Below are 13,041 nucleotides of genomic sequence, written 5' to 3'. Positions count from 1 at the left end.
AATGTGCTGAGAAACAGATTTTTAGCCGCAGGAGCTAAGATGAGCAGCAATGGTTTAGAATGAAGCTAAGCACATGCACCACCTTTAGAATGGAAGCTGGAGCAGGAAGTGTAAGAGGGAAACTGGAATCGGGTGAGCATCAGAAAGAGGTGAAACTTGAATTTCAATGAGAAACAGAAGATGAGACAGATTGACTAAAGGTGAAAGTGATCATGAAGGTTTTACAGCTCAGATGGTGGAGGCTTGTTTTCACAGTGGGATTTACAATTGTGAAATGTGAAAACTTGGCAGCAGAGTCACTGGACAGTGAGCAGTGCAATTGCAATCATCCTTTCACCTACAGACACAAGCACATAATCCAGGGGAATAGACCCAGAACAGTACTGAGGGAGTGCTGCACTGTTGGACATGCCATTTTTCAGATAACAGGTTAAAATGAGGCCCTGTCTACCTTCTTAGGGTGGACATGAAACTTCCCATGGCACCATTTCGAAGAACAGCAGGGGAATTCTCCCTGGTGTCCTAACTGATATTTATCCTTCAAATAATACCTAAAAAAGCAATTATCTGGTCACTGATTTCATTGCTGTTTATGGGAGCTTGCTAGGCCAAAATTGACTGTTCTGTTTCCCTGTATTACAACATTGTCAACATTTCAAAAGTACTTCACTGGTTGTAAAGCACTTTGGATGTCCTGAAGTTGTGAAAGGCACTGTATAAATGCAAATCTTTCTTCCTTTCTAGGGTCTGAGCTTGAATCCAGAGATTGGTGAGATGAGTACCTCACCTCTGAACTGACACTGTAAGTATTCTATGTGAAAAGAATTTGGAGCAAGTTCCTAATAGATACAAATCTAAGCATCAAATTAACTATAATTTGACTGTAATTAGCTCCAAATTTTCAATGTAATTTAAACAAGGCACCAGAATTGCTTGTGTGACATATGGTAATATTTACTAATGCAGTGCTGACCCAGGTCCAGAGTCGTTATATAAAATACATTCATTGGAATGAACTGAAACAAGTAACTCAATTGACTGGTACAGTGATAAAAATGCATATTTCTAAAATGACTTATCTATGAATAAGCAAAATTATGATTTTAGAATATTTTACACCAGGCTATGGGTGATTGACTGCAGTTCACAGTTTGTGCCTCCTGCTTCAGTCAGACTAGACACCAATTCCAGCATAAAACACACTGAAATGTTCATATTAAAATATTCTCATCCATGTAATCCCAGGAGTCTGGAAATAAAAATGAATTTGTATGGAGCAGTGACATCACCACACAGCTTAGTTGCAGTTCCCCAATCTGCACATCACCCGAAAAATAAGATCATCAAAAGCTCAATTTTTGTGAGTGAGAAGGTAGACTGGTGAAAGAATCTCCGGGTTGCCATGGAGCGTGGGATGGAGATTCAAACTTAGTTACATCATTTAGGAGAAAGTGCAGAGTGGAAGCTGATGCCTCCTCAGTTGGGGGCTGGTGAAGGGAGAGTTGTTGTACAATGGTCTATGGGCATCTTCTAGTGGCTGACTGATGCCTGGGATCAGGTCAATTCATCTACACTCTTGTTCGCATTTGGGAAGTAAAAAACCGTGAGCTTTACTCATAGATTAAAATACTCTCCTTGTTCCAGCTCGGCCAAACTCCCATTTTAAATGAGTTTGGACTGTCTCAACTCAATTCCTAGTGGGTATGTGGGTCATTCAATCGGAAAGAGGTCACAGAAGTCCATCTTCTTCAGCATTGCAGCAATATGGGTGGGATGTCAGTCTCTCTACAATGTTGGAATTAGCTGCATTAGAGATGCTAATAGTATCACTGAAGAATTGTCTGAGCTGTGTCGCAACATGGAATATGGGGCTCCGACAACCCTCGCTGCAACTTTCCAAACACAAACCAACAATATAGCAACCTCAAGATTACATGGGGCCCCTTTGTGTGATGTTTATAATGGATATCATCCTACAGCTTCTCAACATATCCGTGTCAGTAAGTCTTCACAAATAAAGCAACCACAAGCCATGTAATACATTCGAGACAGTTATTTGTATGTGAGCACTGATACTAACTGGACTAATGTGGGAGCCACAGAGGGGAGAGGGTAGTGCAGTACAAATGAGCATTCACCTTAGTATTAATGAGGGCATGCACAGGGTGAATAGTTTGTGTGTGATATCACTGCTGTCATTGTAACCTGACACAAACCTCAGTTTCAAAAGTAAAACTATGTTGAGAGCTTACTGACCTAAATCATTCAAGTTACTGTAGTATCTCCATTCAGGATGCAATGAGTTGTTGAAATCTTGTCTACAGCCTTCTTGTCCAGAAAGCTCTACACTCTTGAGACTTGAGAAAAGCTGTTTTTTTGTCTGTTCATAAATTAATAAAAGATTGTAATGGTTAAATGGGGCAATCTTTAGCATAAGGTAGAATGCCAGATTTGTCACTTCAATATTATATCTCACTTTACACAATAGTAGTGTACAGGCTGGAGTGTGTAACAAGGCAGTTCAATAAATGATTTCAAATAATTATCTTAATCTTCCCAGTGATTCTGGCCATAGAGATAGATTTGACAGATTCTTATTTTTTTAAACTTTCCCTGTCACCTTAACAACTTCAGGGAAGAGTTCCACAGATGGTAACTGATCTCTGGGGAATCACCCACAGGGCCACAATTCATGTGCATGTTGACAGTAACTCCTAGCAAGCCGTCTTATTGCTTATGTCACTGACAACAAGAACCCACCTCCTACTCTGATGCTGCATTGGAGCAAAATTTGATTTTTGGTTAAGTTTCGTGTTTCTCAAGGTGAGAATTATCAACAATTAGAAAAGGAAACATTCCCGCTTTTGGCAATGTCACCATCAGCAACTAGTTTTTTTTAAATGTGAGGCTTCAAATTGTTCCTTTATTTCAAGCTACTTTCTCCTTTTGTTTCTCCTGGTCTCCCCAGGTTACACATCAATTGTAGCTTCCAGAGCAGTCAATTTGTTCTCAGATCTTAACCCCTCTGACAAGTTATCAGGAAATATGAGAATCTGGCCAAGGGATTAGATTCACAGATTTTCCCTCTGCTGTGAAGGGAGGTGTAGCCTGTGCTTGATGTCTCCCCACAATGACCTGACTAAAAGCAGAAACAAAGTTGTTTCCCATTAGAACAGTATGTCCTAAAGTTCCGTGTTATGACTTTTGTTGTATTTAATACAAAGTACTGTAGGGTGCCAGGTTTGGGGGGTGAAAATCAATAAAACTGTGAGAATGGAGTTTTTTTAACTGGTTGAAACTGCCCTTGACCAATGGTACCACAAAGTGTTTTCATAATACATATAGCATTGCTTGTGACTTTAGATTCCAATCAGAAGGTGAGTGTATGTATCTATACATACCTTGATGTAGCAGCTTCCATCCGGGTTATTGATAAAACGGGTGAGTCTCCCACACTGGGACAGTGTGTGGTAACTAGGGTTGGTGAAACAGTGAAGGGTGCTGGTACTCTGAGAAGGATCTAGGAAAAAATAAGTCAGCACAAAACATATGTATATGGAGTAACTAATTATATAGAGAGAGAGAGAAAAAGAGACAGACAGGCAGAGACAGAGGGACAGACTGAGAATAACACAGAAAGAAAGTGCAAAAGAGCAGCAATGAGGGAGAGTGAGAATGAGAAGTGGGAAGGAGGCAGAGAGAGGAAAATAGAGAGAGAGACAGAAAATCAATGAGAGCCTAGTCACTTCCAGACTTGCAGAAGACTGCATAATAATCTCCAGTATCTTCTACAAATAATGCCTGTGAACATATTTATGTTATTAAGATTTTCAAAAAAGACACAAATGAAAAGCAGAAATAAAATGTATTAGAATTTGAGGAAGACAAATTAGTGCTTGTCACCAGGATACAGCACAGCCTGTAAACAAAAGTCTATTAAAACAAATCAGCAGCAGGAATAAATGCACAAAGATCAGTCCAGAGACTGACTGACAACAGGACACAGCGAGACTGCAGGAAGAACACATGACTTCATTATGAGAGTTGTGAGATTTACATGAATTCTTGAGAGCAGTTGTGAAAAACACTGCTGCCAGAATCAGCCACTTTCACATATTCGATGTGAACATCACATTTCGAAAAAATAAATTAGCTTCATTTTGGAACCCAGTGAAGCCAAAAAATCTTTGTAAAATTAAGGAGAATATCACATTGACATAAGGTAAAAAATGCAGCTGGAGTCAGATCCTTAACTGTAAATGACAGGAGCCACAAACTTACATTCTTCCTTCTAATATGAACATCTCAAAAAAATTACCTTCAGTTTTCATGGCGAAAGGACAAATAAGCTGCTCCCAGTCTGCTGCTTTAATTAGGCAAAAACTGGCAAAGTTCATTTCTGCCTCTAATTCACCTCACTCCCTCTTGTGGGGAACTTTTTTTTAAGTTACTGGTGAGTAATTGCAGAAATATTGCAAGTATGCTCACAGATGGTAAACGGGCCATGAATTCCCCATTGCCACCAATACTGATGCAGATCAGCTAAGTGCATTTATTAGAAGTGACAATAACTTATTTTAATTCAGAAATGTTAAATATGTTGATGTATGCTCGAAAATATATTGAGGAAGAGGATGCAACCTCAATGGTGAAAAAGGAGGTAATTCAGACACTAGAAGGGTTTAAAATTGATGAAGAGGAAGTATTAGATAGGCTGTCTGTACTTAAAGTGAATAAAGCACCAGGGCCGGATGAGATGCATCCAAGGATACTGAGGGAAGTGAGGGTGGAAATCATGGAGGCACTGGCCATAATTTTTCAGTCCTCCATGGACTCGGGGTTAGTGCCAGAGGACTGGAGAATTGCAAACATTACACCCGTGTTCAAAAAAGGGTGTAAAGATAAGCCCAGCGACTACAGGCCAGTCAGTTTAACTTTGGTTGTTGGGAAACTTCTAGAAAGAATATTTTGGGACAAAATTAATAGTTAATGGACAAATGCGGGTTAATTAAAGAAAGCCAGCATGGTTTTCTTAAGGGAAAATCATGTCTAACTAACTTGCTGGAGTTTTTTGAGGAGGTAACAGAGAGGTTGATGAGGACAATGCAGTTGATGTGGTGTACATGGACTTTCAAAAGGTGTTTGATACAGTGTCACACGACAGACCTGTGAGAAAAGTTATAGCTCATGGAATAAAAGGGACAGTAAAAACATGGATATGGAATTGGCTGAGTGACAGGGACTAAAGAGTAGTGATTAATGGATGTTTTTCGGGCTGGAGGAAGGTTTGTAGTGAAGTTCCACAAGGGTCAGTCTTGGGACCCTTGCTGTTCCTGATATATATTAATGACCTAGACCTTGGTGTACAGGGTACAGTTTCAAAGGTTGCGGATGATACGAAACTTGGAAGCATTGTGAACTGTGAGGAGGATAGTGTAGAACTTCAAAAGGACATAGACAAGTTGGTGGTATGGGTAGACAGGTGGCAGATGAAGTTCAATACAGAGAAATGTGAGGTGATTCATTTTGGTAGAAAGAACATGGAGAGACAATATAGAATAAAGGGGTTGCAGGAGCAAAGAGACACGCGTGTGTATATGCATAATTCACTGAAGGTGACAGGACAGGTTGAGAGAGTGGTTCATAAAGCATACAGTTTCCTGGGCTTTATTAATAAGGGCACAGAGTACCAGAGCAAGAAAGTTATGTTGAACTTGTATAAGACACTAGTTCGGCCTCAGCTGGAGTATTGCGTCCAGTTCTGGGCACTGTACTTTAGGAAAGATGTGAGGGGATTGGAAAGCGTACAGAAAGGATTCATGAGAATGGTTCCAGGGATGAGGAATTTCTGTTATGAAGATAAATTGGAGAAATTGGGACTGTTTTCCTTGGAGAAGAGAAGACTGAGATGTGATTTGATAGAGGTATGCAAAATCATGAAGGGTCTGGACAGAGTAGATGGGGAGAAACTGTTCCCACTCGTGAAAAGATAGAGAACGAGAGGGCACAGATTTAAAGCAACGGGTAAGAGAAGCAAAAGTGACATGAGGAAAAACTTTTTCACACAGCGAGTGGTTAAGGTCTGGAATGCGCTGCCTGAGATTGTGGTGGAGTCAGGTTCAATTGAAGCATTTAAAAGGGAATTAGACTGTTATCTGAAAAGGAAGAATGTGCAGGGTTATGGAGAGAAGGCAGGGGAATGGCACTAGGTGAATTGCTTATTCAGAGAGCCGGTGCAGACAAGATGGACCGAATGACCTCCTTCTGCGCTGTAACAATTCTGTGATATAGACATATAGATCTATATTTAGAAAGGAGTTTATAACCCGTTTCACTGTTGCTGAACATGAACGACAGAGCCCAGCTACCTGAGCACCAGGATTGCACATCTTTATCAATGTGCAATGTGGCATGAGAATGTTAGTGTGCAGATCTAATGTTTGAGCTTATTTAAGAGATTAGATATTAGAATTTTAAAATTAAGTTATTAGCTCGGTAACATCCATTAGTGACTTGCAGACTCCTGAGGAATGTGATTAATGCTGAGGTTAGTTGACCATTTACCAAGAAATTCTGAATCATTATGTGCGTCTCAAAGTTTATTTCCATTTTTTAAACATCTATCTTCCACCAATACAAAAAAGCAGGCATGGCCTTCAGTCAAAACACTCCAACCTTCTCTGAGAAAACTGTGTGTTAATGCTTTGCTTCATTACTGGTTAAGTCTTGTTTTAAAATAAACAGATAATTTTGTTGTTTATTAAAGAAACCTGGTTGGTGTATTTTATTCTGGGATAAAGAGTAGAGTATATGAGTGACTGCATCGGTAACTGGGTTAACATTTTAAAAAATATATGCTGTGACCCGTGGAGAAGTGGAACTAGAAAAGAAAGTGCACTCCTCCCACCTCGATCGTAACAATGTCATGAAGAAAAGCTTTTTAACGCAGTGAGTGATTAGGATCTGGAATGCACTGTCAGAGTGTGGTGGAGGCAGGTTCAATCATGGCTTTGAAAAGGGAATTAGATAATTATCGGAAGAGAAAAAAGTTGCAGGGCTAGGAGAAAAGGTGGGTGAGTGGGACCAGCTGAGTTGCTGTTACAGAGAGCTGGCACAGACACGGTGCTGTCACCATTCTATGAGAGAATCTAACCATCTCTCTTTGATGTTCAATGGCATTACCGTTGCTGAATACCCCCCTATCAACATCCTGCGGCTGGCCATTAATCAGAAATTTAACTGGACCAGCCATATAAATAGTGTAGCTACAAGAGCAGGTCAGAGGCTGGGAATTCTGCAGCGAGTGATTCCCCAAAGCCTGTCCACCATCTACAAGGCACAAGTCAGGAGTGTGATGGAATACTCTCCACTTGCCTGGATAGGTGCAGCTCCAATAACACTCAAGAAGCTCGACACCATCCAGGACAAAGCAGCCTGCTTGATCGGCACCCCATCCACCACCTTAAGCGTTCACACCCTCCACCACCAGCGCATAGTGGTAGCAGTGTGTACCATCTACAAGATGCACTGCAGCAACTCACCAAGGCTCCTTCGGCAGCACCTTCCAAACCCATGCCCTCTACCACCTAGAAGGACAAGGGCAGCAGACTCACGGGGACATCACCACCTGCAAGTTCCCCTGGCCACACGCCATCCTGACTTGGAACTATATTGCCCTTCCTTCATTGTAACTGGGTCAAAATCTTGTCCCTTCCTAACAGCACTGTGGGTGTACCTACACCACATGGACTGTGGTGGTTCAAGGTGACGGCTCAGCACCACCTTCTCAAGGACAATTAGGGATGGGCAACAAATGCTGGCCTTGCCAGAGATGCTCACATCAAATCAAAAAGAGCATCCAAAATCCTTTGGGGGGAAAGTTCCACAGTTCCACCATCCTCAGAGAGAGAGGGAAAGAGGTAAAGAGGAAGAGAGTTAGACACAGAGAGGGGAGAAAGGAAGATTAAGACAGTCTAAAGTTGAAGATTGGAAACTAGGAATTTCTTTTTCATAGAAAACTAAAATCTCATTGGCTATTGTGGAAAATATGGCAGAAAGCAAGTGTAAATTGTCAGGGTATGATTACCCTGCAATGTTCTCTGAATCTGAACCACATGACCAGTGGAAGAATGAAGTGGATATGTGGACATGGGTTACATCTCTACCAAAGAGGAAACAAGGTATGGTCTTGGTGTTGTCAATTCCTACCAAAAGTAAAATCAGAAATAAAGTGTTTTGTGAACTTGATGCTCGTCAGTTGAATACTGATGAAGGGTTGGATCTTCTGTTAGAATTCTTTGATGGGACTGTTGGTCCATAAAAGTCACATTTCTGCAGGGTGATACTTTTCAGAGAAGTGTTTCTGAAACCACCCAAAGAGGCAGCAGTTGCAGAAGGAAAACTATGCAAACTGAGCAAATGTGTCTGTGGCCTTAATGATGCTTCCAGATTATGGTATTTCTCGGTGAGATCTGTTTTGTTGAAAATTGGTTGTGTTCAACTAAAAGCAGATCCTGCAATGTTTTATTTATATCATAAAGAGAAACTTTCAGGCATCTACATGATGCACATTGATTTCTTATGGGATGGTACTGCGGATTTTGAGAAATATGGACCGGAATTATTTGTGATCCAGCGGGGCCGCGGTCTGGCAAGCGGAAGCAGGTGCTGAAGGCTCTCCTGCTCCGTGCTCAACTGCCACCTCGATCGAGTGCTAAGTGTCCGATTAGCGTCTCGGTGGTGGAGTTTTGAACAGAAAAGGCTTGCGCGGGCAGTAAGGTCAGCGTCGGCGGGGCAAGAGCCAGAAGAAAATGCTGAAATCCTTTTAAAATGGGTGTCAGCACCTTTAGTGGCTCTGAGAAGACTGTTTGCTTCTTAGAGGATGGTGGGGGAGCAAGAGAACAAGATGAGATAGATATCAGGCTGAGGGGAACAGGAGCTGTCCCTTCACTTATTAGATACATCAGGCCGAGGGGAACAGGAGCTAAAGGCTTGCTACCTGACTCGAACCCAACAGGACCCGACGTGTCGGGCTCGGATCAGGTCGAGCTGGGTCTGGGTCGGGGCTGGGTCTGGGTCGGGCCAGGACCGGGGCCGAGTCCGGGTCGGACACACACTGTATTAATTGGATTTGAAAGGTTGTTTAAAAAGAAACGGATTCGGAATCGGAAGGTAGGTAAAGTAAACATTCCAGTGGTCGGGTCGGGCTCGGGTCAGATGGGGTTCTGTCGGGTTCTGGTCAGGTTTTTTTTCCTGATCTGAGCAGGCCTTTAACAGGAGCTGTCCTGTCACTTAAAGGGGCGACCCACCGTCATTTGCAATAAAATTACCTGAGGAGGAGGAGCAGAACCCGCTTGCGGCAATGGCAGAGAGTCAACCGCATGGCCCCAAGGTTCACAGATGACTCCCTGCATGTCCTCCCCCATGAGGCTGAGGCAAGGCGGGAGGTCCTCTTCCCAACAGACAGAAGGAGAAGGCCTCCCCAGATCCTGGGCCTCCCCCCTCTGCAGTGCCAGGTTATGTAAGGCGCAGTAGACGACAACAATGCGAGATACCCTTGCTGGCAAATACTGAAGGGCACAACCGGAATGATCCAGGCACCTAAATGTCATCTTCAGAAGATCTATGGTCTGCTCAATGGTGACTCTGGTGGTTGTGTGGCTCGCATTGTAATGTTCCTCTGCTTCATTCCATGGGTTCCTCACAGGTGTCATCAGCCATGCCTTAAGTGGGTAATCCCTGTTGCCAAGTATCCATCCTTCCAGGCATTCGGGGGGGCTGAAAAGCGCTGCCATCTGGGAGTTCTGAGGAATGAATGCATTGTGACTGCTTCTTGGATAACAAGCACACACCTGCAATATACTCTTACGTTGGTCACAGACTAGTTGCACATTCATTGAGTGAAACCCCTTTCGATTAATGAAGGCCCCTGACAGACCTGCAGGTGCTCTGATGGCCACATGTGTACAGTCAATCACACCTTGGACCATGGGGAACCCAGCAATGGGCTGAAGCCTCTGGCTCTCTCGGCCTGACTGGCGGAGTCTGTCTGGAACATGATGAACTGGTTGGCATGCCTGAATATGGCATCAGTTACCACCTTTATGCAGTGCTGCGCTAATGATTGTGAATTCTACACATCTCCTGTGGAAGCCTGGAATGAGGCTGATGCACAGAAGTTCAGAACGACTGTGAACTTTAGAGGCACCGGCACTGGATGGTCACCCACGCAGTTGGAGCTGACCTCCACTGCCAGCATCTCACACAGAGATGTGACAGAGAAGTCAGTAAGTTTTGATTTTTCATGATCATCCTCCTCATCAAGTGCAGCTTCTTGTTTTGTTTCCTGTGATTCATCTGTCACCATGGATTCACTGGTCTCAGATGCTGCCATCTCCAACATGGTTGCCATGGCATCCACCGCTTCTTTACAAAGCTTTATTCCATTTGATGCTTTCACCATGTTCTCCATTACATTTAGAGCTCGATTCAAATACCCTGACAGGGTATTTGGTGCAGTCTTCTGGCGCTCTGACATCTGCAGAAAGCTCAGCTGCTGACTGTAGACCCTGACAACTAGGTAGCCTCGTCTCCTCACAGGTTTTTGTTCCCGGTGCACTCTGTGGCCTTCTGCCCCTCCCCTCATAACCAGGCTGCAGCTGGCCACTGATTTCCCTGGCCACTTGTCCCCCTGTCCCTCCTTGTGGCACTCTCTTCCTCGCTAGAGGACCCTCCTCCAGAGTGGACAATGCCCATGGCTGCAGAGTCCCAAAGATGTATTGGGGACAGCTATTTGCTGCCTGCTGCAAGGATATGCACTCGCAACCCCCCTCCTCTAAGCAGGATAAATCACTGATGCTGTGGCCCTACCAGGAGTTTTACAGTGAGCCCTGGTGAGCCAGCATTATCAGCCCTGACCTTGTAATTAACTCATAACTACAACAGACAGAAATTAAAATTCAAGTACCTCCAACTCCTTCACTGACACAGTGGTTGCCGCTCTTTTAAAGCTGCAGGGTTTGCGACCCACCCCCCCACCTTGACCCATTCGCACAACGTAAAATCGAGCGGCCGACATAAAATGGCTGTCAATTGCCTTTTTAATGACTTTAATTGGCCCTTAATTGCCTCAAATCGGACGGCCAGGGCATCTCCACCTCGCCCGCCTTCCGATGACCGTAAAATGGAGATTCGGCATAATGACATTGGGAACCTGACCCGACATCATTGCCCGCCATTTTTCCCTTCGGCTGCCTCCAAAGACACCCGATTTGACTCGGTAAAGTTCCTGCCCTTTTATCTCCTCTCTCCTCACCATCCAAGGCTCCAAACACTCCTTCCAGGTAAAGCAGCGATTTACTTGTACTTCTTTCAATTTTATACTATATTCGCTGTTCACAGTGCCGTCTCCTTTACACTGCGGAGACCAAACGCAGATTGGGTAACCGCTTTGCAGAACACCTCCGCTCAATCTGCAAGCATGATCCTGAGCTTCCAGTTGCTTACCATTTTAATTCTCCACCTTGCTCCCATGCCCACATTTCTGTCCTCGAACTGCTGCAGTGTTCCAGTAAACATCAACATAAGCTCGAGGAACAACACCTCATCTTCCGATTAGGCACTCTGCAGCCTTCTGGACTCAATATTGAGTTCAGTAATTTTAGACCATGAGCCCCATTATTTTTTGTTTATTTATTATTTTTATTTATGTTTTGTATATGTTCTTTTTTAATTAATTATATTTTAACCATGTGCTAGTCTCTAACTTTTTTTTTCAAGTTTTTGCTTTCGTCCAGAGCTGTTCATTATTTTGCCATTAGCACTCTCTCTGGACTCATGCTTTGTCTTTCACTAGAACTATTTTGGCACTCCATTTGCGTTAAGGTTCCATTACACCTGTCATTTAATCTCTCCCCCCCACCCCCCCCGTCCTATCACAGTCCTTCCTTCTTGTCCTTCTTCCCCCCTCACCTCTTTCACTTGCTCAAAGACTGTCACATTTCTAACTTTTGCCAGTTCTGAACAAAGGGTTGCAGACCTGAAACGTTAACTCTGTTTCTCTCTACAAAGATGCTGCCAGACCTGCTGGATATAATTCACAGTTGCATCCAGCTGTGAGCAAGAATCTGGTTAGGAATTGTGCACAAGTAGTCTTGACTATTTTGAAATGAAAGATACTGCATACGTGTTTGATCTTCCAATATTTGAAGAGTTAGGAGACCTGTCATCAGAAATTCATTAGAAATTCAGCAGGAGCACAAATCCATTGAGATGATCACAGGGGCTTTATTGAACGGGTGAAGGTAAACAGAAATGCTGCTGCATTTAGTGTGTTGTAATGAAACGTTCATAGTTATTTCTTGATTTGTCACAGAGGATGGAACGAGTGCCAAGTACAAATCTACTCGTATTCATTGTGCATTTTATGCTGATGATGTGAGTACATCACTTGATTTGTGGCAGCACAAGAGAATCAGATGCCCATTTAAAGAAAGAATCAGTGAATGATAATGAGCTCTCTATATCACCAGCACAGTGCTAGGTATGTCTTGCTGTCAAATTCATTTGTTGACTTAATAATCATTTGAGGGGAATTACAATGCTTATTGAAACATAAATATATGATTCCATTATCTGAGTAATTAGCCTGGGCTACAGGAAAAGAGCGAAGAGGGTAACCTGAGGTGGTACATAAACGATATACAGGGGGTGGGAAATGTTTGACTTTAAATTTATTTTTGTTCTCAGTCCTTAACCCTATTTTTCTTGCCACTTTATGTCTCCCTGCACCAATCCCAATTGTGAGGATCCAGTTTACAGATCTCTACCATTTGGAAAAAAATTACAGGGCTATGGGAAAAGGAAGGAGAGTGGGGCAACTATGTGGATAGCTCTTTCAAAAGAGATGGCACAGGCACGATGGGCCAAATGGCCTCCTTCTGTTTTGTATGATTCTATGACCTGTAGCCAATTGCTAAGAAGTTGAGCAAATGTGGCTCCAAGGGTTGACTTTGTTGGAAGCACCTGGTTTATTGATACCAC

General features: G+C 43.1%; 1 protein-coding gene across 13 annotated transcripts in view; it reads right to left on the bottom strand.

Annotated features, from left to right (window-relative positions):
• The window catches only part of megf11 (multiple EGF-like-domains 11), a 568,089-nt gene that overhangs the window by 5,460 nt on the left and 549,588 nt on the right, over positions 1-13,041 (bottom strand). For 12 of the 13 annotated variants that reach the window (XM_068018268.1, XM_068018258.1, XM_068018261.1 and 9 more), the window contains 2 exons: positions 3,402-3,520; positions 2,257-2,380 (listed from right to left, as the gene is read on the bottom strand). The exons of the other annotated variant lie outside the window; for it this stretch is intronic. In XM_068018268.1, the coding sequence (XP_067874369.1) occupies positions 2,257-2,380; positions 3,402-3,520 (243 nt within the window). The remainder of the gene's footprint in view (positions 1-2,256; positions 2,381-3,401; positions 3,521-13,041) is intronic. 13 annotated transcript variants of the gene reach the window in all.

Source organism: Heterodontus francisci, chromosome 38 (genome assembly GCF_036365525.1).
Source record: "Heterodontus francisci isolate sHetFra1 chromosome 38, sHetFra1.hap1, whole genome shotgun sequence".
Taxonomy (NCBI): Eukaryota; Metazoa; Chordata; class Chondrichthyes; order Heterodontiformes; family Heterodontidae; genus Heterodontus; species Heterodontus francisci.
Note: the sequence above shows the minus strand (reverse complement) of the source record. Positions and strands in the feature narration are given on the sequence as shown.